Source organism: Phragmites australis, chromosome 1 (assembly GCF_958298935.1).
Source record: "Phragmites australis chromosome 1, lpPhrAust1.1, whole genome shotgun sequence".
Taxonomy (NCBI): Eukaryota; Viridiplantae; Streptophyta; class Magnoliopsida; order Poales; family Poaceae; genus Phragmites; species Phragmites australis.
The window spans coordinates 22,175,167-22,196,882 of record NC_084921.1 but is presented as its reverse complement, the minus strand read 5'-3'; the positions used below and the strand labels follow the sequence as shown (position 1 = coordinate 22,196,882).

Here is a 21,716-nt window from a genome sequence, read left to right as displayed (position 1 = left end):
AATCTGATCTTTGGCAAACATTTTTTGGAGCCCAAAATCTGATCTGAGTCAAAAAATCTAATCTCAATCCAAAAATCTCTGTTTAAACTGTCAAATCTGCATTTCAGTTGACCCACAACTTTGTCTAAGACCCAGAACAATTTTGTCTATTTTCGGCCCAATCAAAGTATGTTTTAACGGATTCAGTTAGTGAATATGATAAATACATATTACAACTAAACTCAGAACAATTGTCTTTTTTGACCTAGTCAAAGTCCAGTAACACTTTAACTGGTCTGTTTTAGTCTGTCTCGCGCGCCTGTTAGAGACGTTAGTGCTTTAACGGATCCTGTGGGCGAGTCCGATAAATCAACAAATATAGAATATGACTACAAACAAATCTGAGCGTTAGATCTTCATCCAACAGCCATATTAATTGAGTGAAAAACTCTATGTTTTCAATAGACTAAAAAATAGTCGGAGCCTGATCAATATGACCACAAATTTTGGGTGGAACCAGATCCGCCCAGGGCCGTCCCATTATCTTGCGATCGTCTAACCAACAACCTTGTGAGTCGTGATCCACAAAGGCATTGTTTGATTCGCCTCGCGGACCGCAAGAGTGCATGGCCACGATCCTCCCGTAATTTGTCAACTCGTACAGTTGTCACTCTGTATAATAAAGCGGTTGCTGAGAAGTTGAGCAAAACGAGTAGACCTACTACTGCTACCAAACAGAGGAGAGGAGAGGGGAACGATGGCGTCGGAGGCAGCAGTGGCGGCTGGCGGCGGCGGGGTGGTGAAGCACGTCCTACTGGCCAAGTTCAAGGATGAGGTGACGCCGGAGCGCCTGGACCAGCTCATCCGCGGCTACGCCGCCCTCGTCGATGTCGTCCCCTCCATGAAGGCCTTCCACTGGTACATTCCCCACCCACCTACCCGCTAGATCTCGATGTTAGTATTCCTTACCGATTGTCGCGCATGCCTGGCAGCCCTCTGTGCGCTAGCCTGCCTGTTGGTGGCAAAATGGCGACGCCCGCCAGGTGCTCGACGAATTGGGTGCCTGGTAGCCTTATGATTTGTCGTAGCTTTCTTGGATCCAGAGATCGAGTGCTGTTTCAAGCTAGTAACAGAGTCAAACTGACATGCCCTACGTTACTACTCGGTACTCACTCCATTTCTTTTTTATTAGACGTAAATTTTGAGAATATTGAGGAAGTCAGAATACAAACAGAATGGTACAGAGCATGATATCCCTAGTGTTGATCAGAAACAGCTATTGGTTCAGTTGTGGACTTAGGTTCTGCAATGCTATTGTGAGACATTTCTATGTTACATTGGTTTACAATTTTTTCGGACTTCATTTTTCTTTCCAGTTTATGAACAGGGCGACAAATAGCATAACTTCTACACGGCTTGTGCTGTCCTGTTAGGACACATCAGATGCTCTAGACTTGTGATGTCTTCGCTGTTCCCAAGAGAATCAATGATTTATATGTTGTGCAACAAGAACAATAATGAGATCATACCAAGCTTTGTAATATTACGAGAACTCACATTTGCCAATTTAAATAATTCTTTCTGTCAACGACGAGTTAATCGTTGATCTAATGAATTTGTTAAAGAGGTAGTGTATGCTTTGATTAGATGAATTATATGAGAACACATAGAGGTTTTATATAGGTTCGGATCTCTTTAAGGATAACAATAATACGTCATGTTTGTCTTGAATTTATCTGTGTCTGTTAGAAGAGGTATGTGTCTAGTATAGATAGAGCTAAGAGTCTGTTTGTTTGGATTTCTGCTTCTGGCTTCTCTGAAAAGCTGTGTTTTTAGCTTTTTTTGAAAAACTGTTTTTGAATTTTAGCTGTTGGATTTTATAACAATTTTTTGGCTTTTCAGCACACTACTTCTCAGAAAAGTTACTCTCAGCTAGCATCTCAGCTTCTAGTTCATTTCCTCAGAAGCAGACTTCTGACTTCTCTAGAAGCCACTTTTCAGCAAACATGTTTGTTTAGACTTTTGGATTCTAGGCTTCTGATAGAAGCAGAAGCCAGAAGCCAGAAACAGCCCGAAACAAACAGGCAATAAATCTACTCAATGACTTCCTTGCTCGGCTTCAGATGTCTTCTAGCCTATCGAAAGGGTTGAACGACTTCTTCGACTTCTAATGGCTCTTGTCTCTTGTCCTAGGGGCCCAAGCTCTGTATATATATGGGGATATCGTATGTCCTCTGGAGTGTTCTTTCCTATTTTTGGAGATAAACCTTCATATTTACGAGATACTTTGAGTACTTACGAGTATTTTTCTTTCATCCAGAAATCTCATTCCTAGAGATACAGACGTGCCCTAAGAATTGCAAAAAAACCTTGGAACACCAGGATATGGTAATTATCCAATATTCATCGTCAAGTCCCTATCAATACATGAAATGAGGTTTCGATGGATCAAATACATGGCCAACAAGGATAAATGTTTTGTCCGACCATGTCATCAAGAAAGATTCGGATCCCCGATTAGGGTGAAGCATCTTATTGAGTTCTCCAGGTTCTCAGATCACCTACTCGGGATTCTGAATGCCTTTGAGTTCTCAAGTGAGAAGGTGTTCTATCTGGATAGATTTTCTAATCGGCCCGTAAATATCATTCCATCCTTGCAAAGGTATGAGGGAGATAAGACTCATTGCTAGCTAGGTTTAGAAGTTGAGCTGTCGCAGCAGAAATTTTGGGTAGTGGTCAAAGGATTCTCTGTCACAAGCACATAAGGGTTGTTGTACTGTCTTGTTGATTGTACTCCGTGCACTGAAAAATCCAGTGGATAAACAGTTGCGCTGGTGACCACCTCTTTGTCTGTGCGAGCTAGCTAAAAAGACGTAGCCTCGATGACCGCGTGCTTGGTCATCTGTCGGTGACATGGGAACCAGGGGTCCCCGAGTCCTGAGGCTAGGACAGCAGACTGCCATGTGGCGTCATCCCTCGGAGACCACCTCCCCGAGGGCCGTGAAGAGCCAGTTTCGGGAGGGGTGCTCGGGGCCATAAACAGTGGTCCCCGAGTACCCGGAGTTCCCCGAGGACCCGAGAAGAGCCAGTTTCGGGAGGGGTGCTCGGGGCCATGAACAGTGGTCCTCGAGTACCCGGAGTTCCCCGAGGACCCGAGAAGAGCCAGTTCCGGGAGGGGTGCTCAGGGTCATGAACAGTGGTCCCCGAGTACCTGGAGTTCCCCGAGGATCTGAGAAGAGACATATCCGGGAGAGGGCGCTCGGGGCCATGAACAGTGGCCCTCGAGTACCCAGAGTTCCCCGAGGATCTGAGAAGCCCCTTGCCGATGGACCCCACAAGGGCTCAACGGTGAGGCGTTAATTGGTGGGAGGTCCGATGCTGCATTTAAGAGGGAGCGTGGCCTGTCACTTCCAACCACTCCCCCACGCCTGTCGTATTGAGTACGTCAGTCCCTGCCACCGCCTAGCAGGAAGGCGTGGGGACATTTAATGCGACGGGTCCCATCGCACGTCACCTTGCGGGGCCCATAAGGGAAACGGCTTGGAGATATCGTCGCTAAGCTCGAGGCGTATCGCCTGCCCCCTGCTGTGTCAGATCTGTTCTGACCAGGCGAGCATGCGGGGTAGTTCGGCAGCTGTCCGGTGGGCCCCTCCCCTGCACCTGCTAAAGTTCGGCGTAATGGGCGACGAGACCGGCCGGAGACGCATTTTTAACCCCTGTAACATCAAACTGTGGCCCTATGATGGTTGCTTTCCATTTATGGCTCGTGGGAACTTGTGCCCCTGTTCTGGGCACACCGAGCCTCCCCCGATAGGATAAAAAAGGGGGTGCACTCCGTAGAAAAACAAGCTCTAGCACATAGCTGAAGGCTGGAGAGAGCTCGACGAACAAGTCTTAGAAGCCAAGCTGAGCAGAGGTTCAACAAGCAAGAAGCAAGATCGAAGCTCAAGACTTAGACAAAAAACCTTGTAACACAGAGATCCAGAGAAAGGCATTCCAAGAGTATTAATAGCACATCATACACACAGGAGTAGGGTATTACGCTCCGTGCGACCCGAACCTGTCTAAAATCCCTTGAGCATTTATTCTCACTAGCCGACGATCATTCATCCCGCCTAGATCTCATATATTCGCATTAAATCCACGTACGAGGTAGATCCAGAATCAGACCTCTGGCCGAATCTCAAAGGGGTCCATCAGGATCCCCGCTTGCGGTGTTCATCCACCGACAGCGTCCGTAACTCATAATGTGGCCACACCTAGAATTAATGTTTGAGAGATGAAGCGATGTATCTCTTGATCCGTTGGCCTATATAAACAATCATGTGCTGGAGTTTGGCTACATTAAACCTGAATCCAATAATGGAACCTCCTCCTTCGTCTGAATACATACCTTCTTCTCCTGATTATTCTCCATCTTTCCTCGAGTACTCACCCGTTACCCCACCGTTGTCTCCCATCGAATCTGGTTAGTGGTGGAGGTTATCGACCTCTCCTTCGATGAGGAGACTGAAGAGACGACAACGGCTCATAGCATCCTTGTTAAAGATGGCAAGATGAGGTGGACTGGAACCTTTTGGAGCTGGAAATAAAGAAAGAAGATGTGGTGGCTGATGTGGAGAAAAGGGAGGTGTCCGATAGCGTCTCCGTTGAGGTTATCCTATCTTCTCGAGAACATTGAGGTTATCCTATCTTCTCGAGAATATTGAGGTTATCCTATCAATACTTGTGTCCTTTTTTCTCGAGAACATTGATGTTATCCTATCTTCTCAGGATTTCATCCTTGTCGACGTGCAGTTTGACTCAGGGAGATTTGATCTTTAATTCACAGGGCAGTATTGCTTCGGCCCATAGACTAGGAAGAAACGCGTTTCACCTGTCGTCCTACTGGATGTCGTTCGAAGTGCTCAGAATATGTTAGGCAGCTTAAAATCCTAGACTTTAGCGTAGATAGATAAGCGATTGAAGATGTGGGTCTTGATTCCTTGAAGGATTAGACCATTTGCGCGCTCGACTTATCCATTACTTTGTGGATGTGCCATGAACGCGAAGCAAGCTGTAGTGTCTAGTTCTTCACAGTAATCGATGAACGCCGTGCTGGAGAACTGAGTGCCGTTGTCGATGATGATACTACTCGGGACGTCAAACCTTGTCATAACGTTTTTCATGATAAACTTCTTGATGGCCATCGAAGTGAAAGTATCAATTGTGACGAATAGGAACTTGAAACCTCTGGACGCTACCAGGAAGAGCCTTAGACTATCCAGCCACCAAGTCACGAATGACCACGATAATAGGATTGTCTGTAGGGCCTGAGCGGATTGATGTACTCGTCTGCTATGAAATTGACATCATATAATTTTTTTACTAAGTTGCTCGCATCATGGGCCAACAGAAATGTTATCTGAATACCTTTCCAACTAGGGTTCGGAAAGAAGCATGAGCTCCACATACCCCTCCATGGATTTTCTCGAGTAGTTCTTTACCCTACTTTTGAGTGATGCATTTCATGAGTATTCTATGAAAATATACATCTTGGATCAACGGAAAATATGCTCGGTTAGTGCATCACCCTCAGGTATAACTCGATCTTGAAGGTACTTGCAGATTGGGCCTATCCACGAAACTTTGCTTTTGAGTTGAGCCACGAGTTCCCCCATGACTCCTTTTGGGGCATCTGTTCCTGGCGAGCCCTCGAGTTGGTCGAAAATGGCCTTATTAGACTATGATTGTGATTTTGGTGATTAATGATAACATAGTCATTGGGACTAACATGTTTGTCGAGAATATATGTTAGTAAGTCTCATGGATGCAATACATGAAGAAGCCACCGAAGCTAGAATAAAATTTGGTTGCATTGGAAAAAGTCACAGGAGAAATGACTCCACCGGATGGTCCGGTGTTCATATGGTTGAACACATTGGAGTATTGTGTTCAGAGGCATTTAACCTCACCGGATGATCCGATGCTCAGAGCAGGATACACACCGGAGTATTTCCACCAGAGAAGGTTGCAGCTGTTGAAGATCGAATGTCAACACGCTGGAAGGTCCGGTGATGAAGAGAAGTGCACCGGACAATACACCGGACAATGAACAGTGCAAAGACGAAGAAGAAGAAGACACCAACGGATAGTCCGGTAATTGATTTGAACACACAGGAGGAATGCACCAGAGCATTGTTGACAAAGGGGAGAATGCATTGACCTCACCGGAAGTTTCGGTGCTCTGAAGATTTGTACATCAGAGCATATTTTTCAGAGAGGGTTGCATTGGCTCGGCTGATTGAGGATAACGCACCGGATGGTCTGGTGATTAAGTGATGTGCACCGGAGCAATTTACACATAGAAGACGTTAGCTCGGATGGCTAAGGTATACTCACCGGAAAGTTCGGTAATGAAGATGGAGTATACACCGGAGTATCTGGTGTTCACAGAGGTTTGAGTGGGGTTCCAACGGCTAGTTCCTAAGGAAGTACTCACCGGATGATCCGGTGAGAGTGTGCTGGAGTTCAGAGAAGTTCATATACACCTGAGCCGACATCCAAGTCACTAAAGTGTTTAAAGTGATAATCCAAAGCGATTAAGCACAAGATTAGTGAGCGATTAGTGCTTATAAGCCTAGATAGTAAGTTGCTAGTTGATTGCTGCCTAGAGAGTGGATCAAGGAGTGATCCAACAGTGTACCTCTTGGTACGCTGGCACCTTAGAGTTTTGGTGACTCGTCGGTAAGCTTGTTTATCCTATGACTTGGTGTGGAGTGGCGGCAAGGCGATTGTTCGGGGATGCAGAGACCCTTGCCTTTATGGCTCAAGCTCCGAAGTGATCACGGCGGTGAGGAACCAGAAAAGAGGCTAGTGGTGAGACCTTGCCTTGGTGGCTTAGTGACTCATCTAGGTGGACGTCTTGTCTTTATGACTAAGTGGCTCAAAGGCCGTTACCGGGTGCCGATCGGGAGCATATCCTTTGTGGAGTTCTAACGTGGACTATGGGTGGCATTCATGCCATAGACGCCACGGGAAAAATCCTTGTGCCGGGTTTGCTCTCTCTACCTTATTTACGTTTTCGCATTTACTTACTTGCAATTTACCTTCTTAGATAGGTTGTAAGCGTTTTGATCGGTAGAGTAGATACACCAGATAAACCTAGAGCACATTTAAATAGAAATCAATATAGGTTTATCTTGTGTTATTTTTGGAGCCGAAATAGTTTTAAGTGTCCTAATTCACTCCTCCCCTTTTAGGACGTCATCGATCCCTCACAATAGGTCTCATAGACTACCACTCCTTCGGCTGTGTCCTCAGACGATTTTAGATACGGCTTCAAGAGTTTCTCTTAGAAAATCACAGGTTGTCCTGGAGATCGTGAGTATGCTAGGTAGGTAAGACTATTAATAAGGGAGTTGTCCTTCCTTGGGATATACTTGACCTCGAGTCCGACGAATTTCGTTTCGAGCTTCGTTACCTCTACGAGGTAGTTTGTTATGGTCTTATATGAGGTTTGATACTCCTTGCTAAGTTGCTTTACCGCCAACTTTGAATCCCCTTTCATATGTAGGCGCCTGATCCTGTATGCTTCACTCAATCATTTAACTACGTTATTCATGGCTGAAAAATTGATCTGCAAAGCGTACTGTAGGCTTGAAGCCTTGTGTGAGTGATCTTTTGAAAAATAGAGTCCTTACATCCGATAAGTTACCGCAGTCATCCTGTTGTTGATCAGGTTCTATCCATTCGGCCACGAAGTCGGCAAGTACTTGCGATTTGATTGCTGTTCAAGGTATGAAATGGACGTTGAATTCTCTGAGTTCAATGGACCACTTGGCGATTCGATCGATTGCATCTCTGTTGTGCAAGATCTTGCCAAGTGGGAATATTGATGGTACAGTAATCTTATGAGCCTAGAAGTAAAGTAGCAATTTGCGAGAGGCCATTAGTACAGCATATAGTAGTTTCTACACCCACGGATAGCGCTCTTTAGGAACGTGGAGCACTTCACCGATGTAGTACATCGGTCGCTGGTTTTTGTCTCGTTAGTCTTGCGCTTCTCTTTCCACCACCAATACCCCACTTACAGCACGTGATCTGGTCATGATGTATAAGAGCAGATCTTCATTAGGGTTAGGAGCGATTATCATAGGGGGGAAGAAAGACCTCTTCAAATTTTTGAATGCTTCATCTACCTCTTTTGACTATTCAAATTTTTCATGCTATCTTACTAGCTTGAAGAAGGGAAGCCCTCGATCTCCGAGCTAGGAAATAAAACGGGTATGGACTGCCATACATCCAGTTAGTATTTGAACTTCTCGTATTGATCTTGGTGGTTGCATCTCTTCAATAGCTTTGATCTTCTAGGGATTGATTTAGATTCCCGATAGGACATCAGGTAACCCTGAGTAGTTTCCCCGCATCGACTTCAAACGTGCACTTCTTTGGGTTCAACATGACTTGATTCTTGCGCAGGTTGTTAAACATTTCTTGTAGATCGGAGATGAGATCTTCCTTATTTTTTATTTTGACGATGAGATCGTCGACGTATGCCTCGATATTCTGGTCGATCTGATCATGAAGTGTTATCTGCATTCCCTGTTGGTATGTGGTACCGGCATTCTTCAATCTGAATGGCATCTTAACATAGCAATAAACTCCAAACAACACTAAAGGAGGTATTTTCCTCATCTTCCGAATGCATGCTAATCTGGTGATAACCAGAGTAGGCATCGAGAAGGCTTAGATAGTGTAACCAGAGGTGGAGTCAACTATCTGGTCTATTCGTGGCTAAGGAAAAACGTCCTTAAGGTAGGCTTTGTTGAGATCGGTGAAGTCAACACACATTCGTCATTTGCCGTTTGATTTTTAACCATGACGGGGTTTGCGAGCCACTCGGGGTGATCCACCTCCCGAATAAAACTCGTCTTGGTGAGCCTTTCGATTTCTTCTTTAATGGCTTCTTTCTGGTCGGGTGTGAACTGTCAGAGTTTCTGCTTAACTGGCTTTACGTTGGGCCAGATAGCTAGTTTGTGCTCAATCACCTCCCTGGGGATCCCGAGCATGTCTGACGGTTGCCAGGTGAATTCGTTAGCATTTGCCCGGAGGAAGATGATGAGTGCGAATTCCTATTTGGGATCTAGATTGGAACCAATATGAACAGTCTTGGATGGCTCCTCTGTGTCCAGAGGAAGTGCTTTGACTTCACTGTGAGACTTTACAACGGTCTTAGACCTCGAGTTTTTTTCTCCTTGTCAGGTTGATGTTGCGTGGCCATGTCCAGACTCTGTTTGTCATAGCGTAGGCCTATCTTTGAGCAGCCCCGGATGGTGATGACTCCTTTGGGTCTTGGGATCTTCACACCACCGTCTTGTACTGCCTTTTGGACTTGTAGGATGCAGAACCACCGAACATGTGGTCGATCGTCCTCTCGTTTGGTTGAAAAGATATCGGATCTATGTCGTTCTCACTACCGCTAAAGTTGGAACCCCTACTCTTGGTCGCGACCTGAGTCTTCTTTCCTTTGACCATTTTCTCAACCTCTGCTTTGACCATCTTCTTCCTGAGGTGACACTCGTGGAGACTGTAGTTGTTAGTCTGGTGGAGGTCACACCAAGGCTTACTGTCGCGTTCGCCGGAGCCTTGTGTAGAGCTCTTGCCTCGAGAAGAACCGAGACGCTTGTCGGGACGAGTGTTAGGCAGATCTGCTTATACTTTCTCATAATTATTTCTTTTACCCTTACCTCCCTCCCTTGATGTTCTTCTTACTCTTAGCCTTGACCCTGTCACCCTCAAGCCAGGGTTGAGGGTGTTTGATGCTTCGAGTCTTCTCCTTGACGAAGAGAAGCACGTCTTTAGCCTTGGTGGACTCATCGATGATTTTAATGAGCTCCTTGATTGTCTCAAGCTCCTGGATGGCAATGTATTCAACGCATCTTCGGCCCTTGACCCCCCAAGTGAATGCTTATATGACGTTGTAGTCGCTGACATTGGGGATGTTTTGGATATTGCTGAAGTGGTGTATGAATTCGCGCAAGGTTTCGTTTCCTATCTGCTCGTAACGGTATAGATCGTTTTTCATGATGGGGTGAATGTGTGTACCCTAAAAGTTGGCTCGGAATACATTACAAAGCTGCTCCCACGAGTAGATTATTCTCGACGATAGGTTGGTCAACCATGTCCTGGCCGCCCCTTCAAGGGCGGTAGGGTGGTAGTTCGCCATTACTTTCTTGTCCCCACCAGTTGCATAGATAGCCGTTGTATAAATCTGGAGAAACTCAACGGGTTTGTGCTTCCATTATATTTCTTGATTATCCCGAGGCGGACCTTGCCGGCTAGCTTGCGTTTCGTAGATTTGGAGAGAAAGTCATACATCCGTTGATGGCACCCTATTTGGTTCCAGCAATCTCGGGAGTTTTTCCCACAGGGATCGGAGATCTGTCATGATATGATCGATGTCGGGATGTCCCCCGATTAGATTGCTGAGGGGTAGACGAAGCCCCTTCAGACGCCCTCGGGCGCCTTCGTCGTTTAACGATGACCTAGCACATATCACTGATCGGATGACCTTTGATTGACGAGGCTCGACAGCGGTTATTCGCTCGATTGTCATCCTAGGAAGCTTTGTTCTGGGGGTTATGCCTCTCCGAGTCCAATCCGTCTCGTGACGGGGGATTGCGTGGTTTGTCTCGATTAGCATTATTTCCGGCCAAGGCCATATGAGAGTTATCGGTCTGGATGATGATCTCTTTCGTTCAGTTAATCGTCGAGTTCATCCAATCCTTACCGGTTGGGGTTACCAGATCTGTGGTCGGAGGACGCATGGGTGTCTCTTATAGAAGAAGGATCCTCTTAGCGATTGCATATCTAAAGTGTTCAGCCCCTTGCTGATGGTCGAGAGACGATAAGACCGGTGCTCCATTAAGGATCTGGGCGGTTTGCTCATTTGGTATTGATCATCGCCCGTACTCGGAGCTGGAGGACCTTGTTCGTTTGTAGGGTCATTGTCATGATTACCTAGATCGTCACTCCCGTCTCTGATAGCGAAAACTTCTCGATGGTAACCTTCGCTAGAGAAAGTGTCCAAACCCATCATGGAGTTTTCATCGGATTGCTCCGAGTTGGTGTCTTGACAATCCATGTTGTCATAAGCTGCGGGGATTCATTCTGACTTGCTATGAATCAGACATTCATAATTATCTTGGCAGCCGAGTGGTTCAATCTTTAGCGTATTGATCCATCAATCGACTTACCTCATCGCTTGAATCGTCACTGGAAAGTTCATCGTTGAAGTTCACCCAATCAATCACCGGCTTGCCAGGAAGAGGGGAAAGTTGTCGTAGAACCCCTCAATCGAAAAACCAGTTCTCAGTGAAGGCTTGGGTGACGTCGACGATATGTTATGTGTAGACTCTTCAACGTCTATTATCATGATCCCCATGGATGGCGTCAACTGTTAACAATTTGTGAGCCGTCGATCTAACGAACTTGTTGAAGAGGTAGGAGATGCTTCAAGTAGACGATCTAACGAGCAAATAAGCTTTAAAGAACACACGTGAGATTTTATACAGGTTTAAGTCTCTTTAAGGATAACAATCATACATCATGTTTGTCTTGTATTGATCTGAACCTGTTATAAGTGACATGTGTCTAGCCTAGATGAATCTAAACCTAGTTGATGACTTTCTTGCTCGCCTTTGGGCGTCTTCTGCCCTATCGAAAGGTTTGAGCGACTTCTAATGGCTCTTATCTCTTGTCCTATGCAGGGACTCTTGGCTCTGTATATATATAGGGGTGTCGTACATCTTTCAGAGTCTTCTTTCCTTTTTTGGAGATAAACATTTAAGTTTACGGGATACCTAGGTACTTTCGGGTAGTTTGTTTTCATCCAGGAATTTTCATCCTAGAGATAAACATATGCCTCGAGAATTACGAGAAACTTTGGGGTGTCTGAATATGGTAATTATGCAATATTCATCGTCACTTAAAAAAAACTTATCTTCTTTCAATTTGTCAAATCCTAGCAATCTTGAGTGTATCATTTGTCAAATCCTAGCAATTTTAAGTGCATCCGCATGATCACGTGGGACAATCAGAAAGTTTTAGGAGTTCTATTATTTATCTGATGCAAAGTTGCTACTCAATTGTTTCAAACTGTCAGGTTCCTTATGTGCTCCCTTCGATTTGTAGGGGAACTGATGTGAGCATAGAGAACATGCATCAAGGGTTCACGCATGTCTTTGAGTCCACATTTGAAAGCACAGAAGGAATAAAGGAGTACATTGAACACCCAGAACATGCTAAATTTGCAGATCAGTTCTTGGCTGCATTAGAGAAGACCCTCATAATCGACTACAAGCCAACTGTTATTAACTAATGGCTAGCTCAGTTAGAGCCTCAGAGTTTTTCTCTGTCAACAATACTTCAAACTGTTTGTTGGAGAATTTTATTCTCGGCTCTACAATATATAAATTGTGCTAAATAAATTAGTTCGGCTTGTTTTCCCGGTTGAGAATGAAATTTGAGTTTGTGTAATTGCAGTTTGTAATAACTTTGAACGTCTTTGTACGTACTAGAATTATGTTTCTAAAGTAATGCTTTTCTGTCCATCCATATGCTCTTATAGAAGGAGTGAATGTTTGTCTCTTCTAAGGGACATTATTTTCTGTTGAAGAATTTTGTTGTTGGAGATGACTCATAGTTGCAAATAGCGGCTTCGTCGTGGAGACATTTTTCTTAAGGCTTATTTGTCCCCACCGGGTGTGTTCTAGGTTACCAATAAATAGCCTCTCAAGATATAATGAAACCGTCGCTGATAAGTGGTAAGCTGTGGAGATGTTTTCTTTGAAGCTTATTTGCTCCCACCAGAGGTTATCAATAAGTAGCCTCTCGAGATACAATGAAACCGTCACCGTTAAGTGCACGCTTGATGATGACCTTGGATATTCTCAGGAATAGCAGAACTATCAAACACTATAGAGCAATGCGCTACAGCAGCGTATTATCCTATAGCAATCTGGTGGACGAGAGAATACACTGTGTTCCGTGACCTCGATTTACTCGAATGGCCGAAGCACCCCAGCTACTTGTACTTGTTCAAAGGGTGCAACTAGGGGACACGACCCATTTGGAGGTACTGTACACTTGCAAGGGACGCCTTTGCACATCACTCGTCGTCGTCGGAGCAACTACCATTAATTTTATTACCACCTTGGTTCTTAAATAAATATTATTTTAAAATGTGCAGTTAAATCTTAGTAACTTGATCATTAATATACACAAAATTATTAGGATTTAACGCGTGAAAATGATATAATAAATTTATCATGAAAAATATTTTAATATTATCTAATTTTTATTAACTTTTACTAAAAGGCAGTTGTTAAAAATAATAGTTAAATATATTTATTAGGGACCATATTGATTTCTGAACGATAAATAAAAGACAACAGAGGTGGTAATTGAGAATCATCTCGATTCACGTGCAAAAACATGTCGAGATAACCATAACTGCTGCTCACACCAAGCAATGCCTCTGCCGTGCTTCTTTGTTCTTTTCTGAATATTTAATTCCGAATGCATCTCCTAACTGCATGTTCACGTGCATAGCTAATTAATCTTAGCTTAATCTTCTCTCTTTATCCAAAGACTAGATAAGAAAACGTACCATGGAATATAGCCCAAAATAATAACTTTATTTTGAAAATCACTAACATTTTCTAGACATTTTCGTACACAGTCCAATGTGAGCGAACTCTTAATCATTTGACACGAGAAAATCAGACAAGGGCCGTTAGATAAGTAGGTAGAAACAAACCACGTGCAAATGCTGATGGGAAATCCATGGAGGGTGCTTAGATAAGTAGAAAAACGAGAATGAACACACACGGTTTCTACCTACTTGCAAGCTGCCGGATGCGAAATTACTAACAAGTTTCTGAGAACGTGTTGTGCCCTTCAGGATGAAAACACAAACATAAATGCGCTCCTTGTACAAGGTTTGCAGTACTACTGAAACTAATCAATACATTTCCCTACTTCCTCATCTTTTACGTGAGCCGCAAAATACATCATTTTCCCCCCCAAAATACGTCTATTTAGATATAGCAGCCGCGCTATGAGTTTGAATTTTTAACGTGACTAGAGATGCATCTAGGTTTTAGACATTCGACCCACATCATATATATATTTCCTGCTTTTCAGCAACTAGAAATCCAAATATACTGCTTCAGATTTTAGCGGCTGAATAATTAAAATTTTGCATCAGGCACATGAACATCTGAAAACCGATGAAAGACAATAGCACATCGCTGAATCGATCTAAGAATCAGCACTTTCGTGGTTCTAATCTCAACAAAATCAGAGAACTGAACCAAGAACTTCCTGTAGACTTTCACAAAAGTGGCAACAGCCTTATGAATTTATGATGCTACCAAAGAACCCAAACAATGATAGGACATCTGGAAATCCTCGGTAAACAAAATGCGTTAACATGTTGTGACCAGTCATACAAATACAATCATCAAAAGTGAAACATTGAAATAAGAATCAGCTTGCCTCGACTAAAAATGTGCAATGTAAACAAAAAATTGCGCTAGTTCCATGCAGTGAAAAGATTTAGCAACTGCAGTTGCCTTCAGCACTAAATCGCCAGATATTTCCACTCGTAGATGCTGATTCCGATGCATGCACACTGATAGCTACATTCTACAAGGCTCCTACAGGAACCCATTACAGACTTATGAGATTTTTTTATTTTGATCATTTTTATTCTAATATTTTAATACTAACCCCTTCTTATACTATATTTTCAGGAACTAATATTTTTGTCATGTTACAGAGGGAACTTTTTTAATAGGTGGCGTGAGTAGTCATTTGTCATGCCACAAAGACTAGCACGACCAAGGGGGTTAGTTACTAGAAATGTAGTCTGGCAAGCGTCAATAATAAAATATTAGAATAAAAAGGGTTAAAATAAATAAAAAATCAAGACTGACAAACTACAAGCACTTGACTACAGTTAGAAACACAAATGATTGCACATAGTGAGATCACTTTATGCCATTAACATGGTTATTATATATGGAAAGCTTGACCAAAGAGCATTGCAGTTACCATTTATCTCATCGAAAAGTTAAACCAGACATCTGAATCAGAGGGGCAGGGCCATTGTTAACTTCTCCAGAGCATAAGTAAATGTAGGGAAATATTGTTTCGCCATCTTATGTATGTCCACGACACTGTCAAATGGTTTACTGTTGAATAACCATGGATCACATTTTACATCCACAGATCATGTTGCTGCAAAACAGTTCCTTCGTAAATTTTCTGGCTCGGGCAGTCAGTAGCTAAAATGAATGCATACTTAGCCTAAGCACCGTGCAATAAATCAATAATAGTATGTTTGAGCTACCATGAGGAATTTATCTATATATGTTACAAATTTAGCATGATAAATTTTAGGTGCCTTGTTGAGCTGTTGGCCGTTGAACAGTGGCTTTATAGAGTATATTCTCAGGACAATGATCAAGAAGTTCAATTTCTTGACCTTTATGATTTATTGTATTGGAACGTACAAGGTCTGAAAATAGGAAATTTTTCATGTTACCACATAACAGTTACATATCAGGCCTTTCATGCCATCTACCAAGACAAAATTGTTTTAAGTTAATATTCAATCAACAGCAAAAGCTCAACAAGGTAGGCCGAGTAACTGTGCTCATTTCTGAACCCAAAAAAAGTAAAGAAAAAAAAGAGGGCAAACATCATGATTCTTCAAGCTCAAACTTATTATTTATCAATGAGTATAACATTGTCAAGTATGCTTTTGCGCCAATTAGCAAGGTCTACATGATTGCACTGTAGAAACACCAATTCAAGGAACATAAATGTGATATGCGATATAACGATTTTTCCACAGGCATAACTCACGCAACATTCTATTCTTTCAAAATAACAGATTTCCCACATTTAATTGTGCTCAGTCTAACTCAATGATAACTTCAAAAAATAGTTGTTCCATTCAAATGATAAGGGTTAGAGAACTTCTTGCAATGAGGCAAATGCAAAGTGAAAAGATCTTAAGTTGATCTTTCATTAATCAACACTATCGGAGTATACCGTAATTCATTGTGGCTCCAAGTAATGGGAATCGAGATCTTTTCATAAAGTTGACAAATGGCCAGCTTCTTCACTCATTTAGGAAAATCTTTACGCAAAGGAAACAGAATATTGATAAAGGTCACAGACAAGAGAAAGCTACCTGGAGGCACCATTTCCTGATTCTTTTGGGCCCAGATAGTTCTATCATCATTCAAGTCAATCATGAAAGGTATTAGATCTTCAGTTTCCACCACAAGAATGAGATGCCATTCTGCTGTTCCTCAAAAGACAATAGGGAATGCATTCACACAATGAAGATCTCTTTGTAGTGTCTAAAATAAGATTCATGTTGGGTAGGGTGAACCAATCAGGGAACATATGTGGCGAATTATATCAGCTGAAGCATTTGGTCGAGCTGCAGTTAGTGCCTTTTGAGACATGTCTGCCATCAATTTTTCATCACCTGCAAAATTGAAATGGCTCAGGAATATCAATCTTAAGGAAAAAAGAAGACGATAGCCAGGAAAGAACACCTTAATAGAAGAGAAAACATGAACAAGTTTCATACACTTGGTAAAAAGTAGCAGCAATCTACTTAAGATTTTTGAACATCTATTGAGTGGTCGAATAATTAGCCATAGTCCGATCATGGCATTCCAATATGAATCTCAATTATTGGCTAGATGCTCATGCTTTTTTTCAGGTCAGATGTATTTCAATTGCATGGTCAATTACACATTTTTATTAAGATACGATGTACTTTGTATTGGTCCAGGATGGAAGGTTTACCACAAGTCCACAAGAGGGAAACTGATGACCTACCCAGATAGCAGGAACTGAACAAACGATGTTCACAGTATAACACATCATTCCGTGTAAATAGACATACTATCTTTAATGAGCAAACGAACATCATGATAGTAGAAGGTAATTAAACTACAAAGGGAAACCATTGAATACAGATGCAAATCTTTGGGCCCATCTTTTATGTTCAATTCTGATCTCGTGGAATATTGTAAGTGGTAGAATAATCAAGCAAATTTTGATAATCAACCATGTTGGACAGTAGCATGAGAAACTGAATTCAGACACCGCGTACCAAAAACTTCATCAATTGTCGATGTGAGACTACTAGAATCAAGTTCATCTTCAGTTATAACCTTTGCTCCCATGACATCGGCCATTATATATGCATTTTTCGTTTGATGGTCATCCACAATCGTTGGTAACGGTATCTGAAAGACAAAAAACTTTAAAAAAAATTGTACAGCAGAACTCAGTAAAAAAGACCAATACTTATAAAGGACGACCACTGTAAAGATATTTGCACACTAGTCAATTAGTGGACATTTTATCAGTCGACGTTTTAGATTACCTTCAAATCTGCTCAATTCAGATAAGGAAAGTAGTACAGATTTTACGAAATCATGGGTTGTGGCTTGAATCCATAGTCAATCCTACTTTTGGTGGGGCAGTGACTATTAGCATTTCATGGACCATGGGAAGACCTTTTCAGTCAGCTCATATATGAGATCAGCGGGTATAGTACTATGTGATTGAATTTAATTTTCAATGTAACATATTGATATTACCAATAATGTGGCATTTTGGTCTATGAAATTGACTGATTTAGCATCATGATGTCATTCCTTGATTTTTTTTTCATGCACAATTTTATTCCCCATTTTTAATGGCATTATGGTAATGACAAATGATATGGCGATGGAGCAACTCATTCCATTCCTCAAAGTAACAAATCAGCAAAAATATATGATGAAATGTGACTGCTTCAAATAACCAAATGTATAATATTGTTGTCAACGAAAAGTTAGGGCTTTTTTTTTTCATTTCAGCTTATTATTGATTCATAGTAGAACTGAACGTTAAAGAACTACTAATAATATTACAAAATGCCAAAGGAATAATAATCAATCTCAGACAATACAATCCATAAGCATAAAAAAAAAATCAGAAATTTTCATGCCATGTCTAACTTCTTGTAACTTCTACACTTACAACAATGAAATTTTTCTGCCGCATAACATAACCAGAAAAAAAGTTGACTATTCCAGAGAAAACTTGTTTTTTAGAATCAGAAAGTAGCAGAACAACTACTGGTTTCACAACAATAACTGATGGATGCTGAAGTTCATTATGTGAGTCAGCTTCTGACCATTAACTTGATATATGTAATGTTCAGGGATTTCAAGCATCAAACTTAGTATCAAAAAGGCTAACATCAAACCAAGCATCAAACTTAGTATCAGATAGGCTAACATCAAACCATATTACATGGAAATCACACCACAAACTTGAATTTCTCTTGCTCATAATTATTTTAAAAAGGTAACAGGTAATATTGTGAGAGGTAGTCCCAGTCAACAGTATGATACCAAAATCGATGGTTTTCCAGTGACCAATATCTCAGTGCATGTCATTGCACCAGCTTGAGAAACTACAACGTCGGCAGCAGCATATGCCATTTCCAGTTCATGCAAGAATCTTCATAAGGAGAAATAACATATATCAGTACATTACAATAAGCTAGAAAGACAAGAACATATTAAACTGTGCCAGAATTGCCCCGGTACATAGAGCATTAAACAACTGCTCTGTAGAAAAAAAAAAGTGGCAATTATATGCCTGAGAATTACATATTCATATTATGATGGTTGAAGTTAGAATGCAACCTAGAATATGAAAATGGAGATTAAAAAGCCAAAAAAGGATTACATGTAGCAATACAATCTACTGGATCATTTGAGAACTGAATCGTGGCTAGTCTGCGCTCTTTGGACTTTTCAAACAGAATTGTGTGGTTGCTTTACAAAGGACAAAGACTGCGATCACTATTTTCTATTCTAAAGAACTTCCACAAATGGTCCTTCTAGTACAACATCCCAAGTAGTTCACTGATTCTCATGGCTTCTAGTCCTTCTAGCTCCCATTAAGAATATGCAAAAGTTTGTCTCATTGTCTCCATCACTAAGAAAGAGGGAGAAATGCACACAAACCAACCCTCGAGCTGCCGACTAGCACTGCTACTTAGCAAACATTGAACAGGTGGAAGAAAAACTAACGAACAATTACAGGACTGAAGAGAGCTCTTAAAATCAAGTTGAGGAACAAGAATTAGGGACAGTTATCCATCTAAAGTTCTAAACAATTTCATGAATTCCATAAATTTACAATCAGATATGTAGGTACTTGTCATCAAAGGAAAAACGCTTCAAATAACAGGTAGTTGTCCACAAGCATCAAACTACTAACAGCATCAATAGAGTTAACGTAATTATCCCATCCAGCATGCTTTGCAATTGCAATAAAAAGGAGGTCAATGGAATGAAGGGAACTCACGGGGTAAGAAGCAGCCTGCGATGGCCCCTGACGAGGCTCTCCATCTCGCAGAAACTCTCTGTCCCCGTCTGCCATATAATGTACCTATCCTTCCTCTTCCTGAGCATCTCGTAATACATGTTGAGCACCGCGACATTAAGCTCGGGCGACCCCTCCGCTCCCCCAAGCACTAGCACAACCTGCGCCCCCTCCTCGGCCACCAACCCCGCCCTTGGGAAGAACCGCGGCAAGGCCTCAACCTTGGACACCCGACACTTGCGGATGGACATGCGGACGGGGTTCCCGTAGACGGCGCACTTGCGTTTGGGGAGGAGGCGCACGGGGGCGTTGAAGGCGAGGAAGACACGGCGGGCGAAGGGGGCGAGGAGGCGGGTGGCGGGCGCGGGGGCGGCGTCCTGGTCCTGGATCACGAAGGGGAGGCCGAGGAGGAGTGCGGCGAGGCAGGCCGGCAGCGTGGGCGCGCCGCCGGTGGCGACGAGGACGTGGGGGCGGAAGCGGCGTAGGTGGAGCGCAGCGGCGACGAGCGCGCGCGGGAGACAGCGCGGGACGGGGGCGAAGGGGTAGGAGGCCGTGGCGGCGGCAGAGGACTCGAGGGACGGGGCGGGCGCGCCGAGGATGAGGGAGCGGGAGGACGGCACTGAGGCGTGGAGCTCGTCGGCGAGTGCGATGGCCGAATAGACGCGGCCGCCAGCGCCCGCGCCGCCGCACGCGAAGGCGACGCGGAGGGGGTCGTCGGGGTCGGGGTCTGAGGTGGTAAGGGTCGGGGTTGGGGTTCGGGTTGGGGTGGACTCACTGGAGTGGGAGAGGTGGCAGCGGAGGCGCGCGCGGTGGCTGGGAGCCCCGGTGCGTGTGGGGATGGGGTGGTTTGGGGTTTTGGCGGTGGGGAGGCAGAGGAAGCGGGATGCGGGGCGAGCTGGCGAGGTGGCTTGGGCGGCGGCGGCCGCCATTTCTCCTCTCTCTATGGGCGCCGGAGTGGCAGGCAGATCGGGGAGGATGGCACTGTCAGCTAGTGAAAGCACGTGGTGGTGTCCTTGATCTCCACCATTGCCGCGCTTGCAACCAGCATTTTTTTTCTTTTTTTTTTGAGAAACTTTGTTTTTCTTTGCCGCTCAGTGGATGATTTTTTAAAAACAAACGAAAATGTTCCCCAATCCAAGACTCACCATCGTAGGCTATGTTTGGTTTATAAGATATCCTGATGGTATATGGTCATTCAGGTTTTGAGAGTTTTTGTTAGAGAATAGTTTGAATTAGATGGCTAATTTGAGAAAATATTTATGTGAGATGTTGGATGAGTCCATTCATAAAAAATACTCGATGGAGTTATCTATATTTTAGCTAAGCATTATACTTATTGAGGTGGTCTATTCTAGTTGGTTAGAGTAAGTGCACTTTTTTATTAGCACACTATAAATGATATTATCTTCTAAACCATTTATTTGATTTGCGATCTAAAATATAGATGGTCCTATCCCATCAACCTTATCCAAATGTGTGTTTAGTTATCCACATAGAGTCTTACATACCTTAATAGAAGAGCCAACACCTAAGGTTCCTTCCTTCAGAGTAGCTGATCTAGTAATTATTTGCTCCGTTATCATCGTCGTCGTCGCTTGGGAATGAGGACGAAGTGGAGTGCATGGCCTCCTCCTTCTTTTCCTCCTCTGGGGCCTCCTCCCCTCATATCTCCTCTTTCAAGAGATCTCAGTCCACCTCTTCTTGACACGCAAACAAGGGCTTGGCGACCAGAGCTTCGCTGAACCGCTCAACCTCAGTGGCGGCTGGACCGACTGCTGCTACCTCTTCCATCTCATCATCATCAAAGGAGATGGCATAGACTTTGACGCAGGAGTTTGACTCGGCTAGAGAAGAATGTGGTGCTGGAGGGGGAGACTTTGGTGACAAGGGCAGGTGCCCTGATGGTGATGCTAGGACCCTAACCCTAATCTCCTAAGAGTTAGACGATGATGAGGACTCCATGGCTAGGTTTAGGGATTGAAGCGGACAACTTGGAGTGACAAGTGCTCTCCACTCTGGTTTAAAAAGGTTTCCATGCCATGAGGCATCCGCGACTCTTCATCTTTAGGTGTCGTACGACAGGTTTGGCTACATAATGATTCGCGGCAAACCAAGGGTCTGCCAAAAGTCAAATCACGTCTACTCAGCGAGCTCACACGAACAAAGAGACACTTGATGGCTTTTGGACTAGTGCACGACTACAACTTGGAGCCACGATCTCCTACGCCAACTTCTCATCACATTCAATATTCGAACTCTCTTTAGACGCACACAAA

At 43.3% G+C, this 21,716-nt stretch overlaps 2 protein-coding genes across 3 annotated transcripts; one reads left to right on the top strand and one right to left on the bottom strand.

Annotated features, from left to right (window-relative positions):
- The first annotated feature begins 562 nt into the window (after positions 1-562).
- Positions 563-12,572, top strand: LOC133912764 (stress-response A/B barrel domain-containing protein HS1). The gene is made up of 2 exons (XM_062355671.1): positions 563-897; positions 12,154-12,572. The coding sequence occupies exons 1-2, from the start codon at positions 737-739 to the stop codon at positions 12,338-12,340; spliced, it is 348 nt and encodes a 115-aa protein (XP_062211655.1). The 5' UTR covers positions 563-736; the 3' UTR covers positions 12,341-12,572.
- A 1,933-nt stretch (positions 12,573-14,505) lies between these two features.
- On the bottom strand, positions 14,506-20,512 carry LOC133912760 (uncharacterized). 2 transcript variants are annotated; one of them, XR_009908895.1, is made up of 5 exons: positions 19,423-20,512; positions 18,459-18,567; positions 17,165-17,300; positions 16,226-16,528; positions 14,506-15,264 (listed from the first exon to the last, which is right to left on the bottom strand). XR_009908895.1 is itself a non-coding variant. In XM_062355655.1 (4 exons), exons 1-4 carry the CDS (start codon positions 20,367-20,369, stop codon positions 16,410-16,412), a joined length of 1,311 nt encoding a protein of 436 aa, XP_062211639.1. In that variant the 5' UTR covers positions 20,370-20,512; the 3' UTR covers positions 15,965-16,409. The 2 variants fall into 2 exon arrangements, 1 of the variants encoding a protein (XP_062211639.1); XM_062355655.1 differs by lacking the exon at positions 14,506-15,264 and having other exon boundaries at positions 15,965-16,528.
- Between the last annotated feature and the right edge of the window lie 1,204 nt (positions 20,513-21,716).

Coding starts and splice junctions, on each gene's coding strand:
- LOC133912764 (XM_062355671.1), top strand. CDS start 737: ATGGCGTCGGAGGCAGCAGTGGCGGCTGGCGGCGGCGGGGTGGTGAAG. Junction 898..12,153: donor TCCATGAAGGCCTTCCACTG/GTACATTCCCCA, acceptor TTCGATTTGTAG/GGGAACTGATGTGAGCATAG.
- LOC133912760 (XM_062355655.1), bottom strand. CDS start 20,369: ATGGCGGCCGCCGCCGCCCAAGCCACCTCGCCAGCTCGCCCCGCATCC. Junction 17,301..18,458: donor CTGGAAAACCATCGATTTTG/GTATCATACTGT, acceptor TTTGTCTTTCAG/ATACCGTTACCAACGATTGT. Junction 16,529..17,164: donor GACAATTGATGAAGTTTTTG/GTACGCGGTGTC, acceptor TCAATTTTGCAG/GTGATGAAAAATTGATGGCA.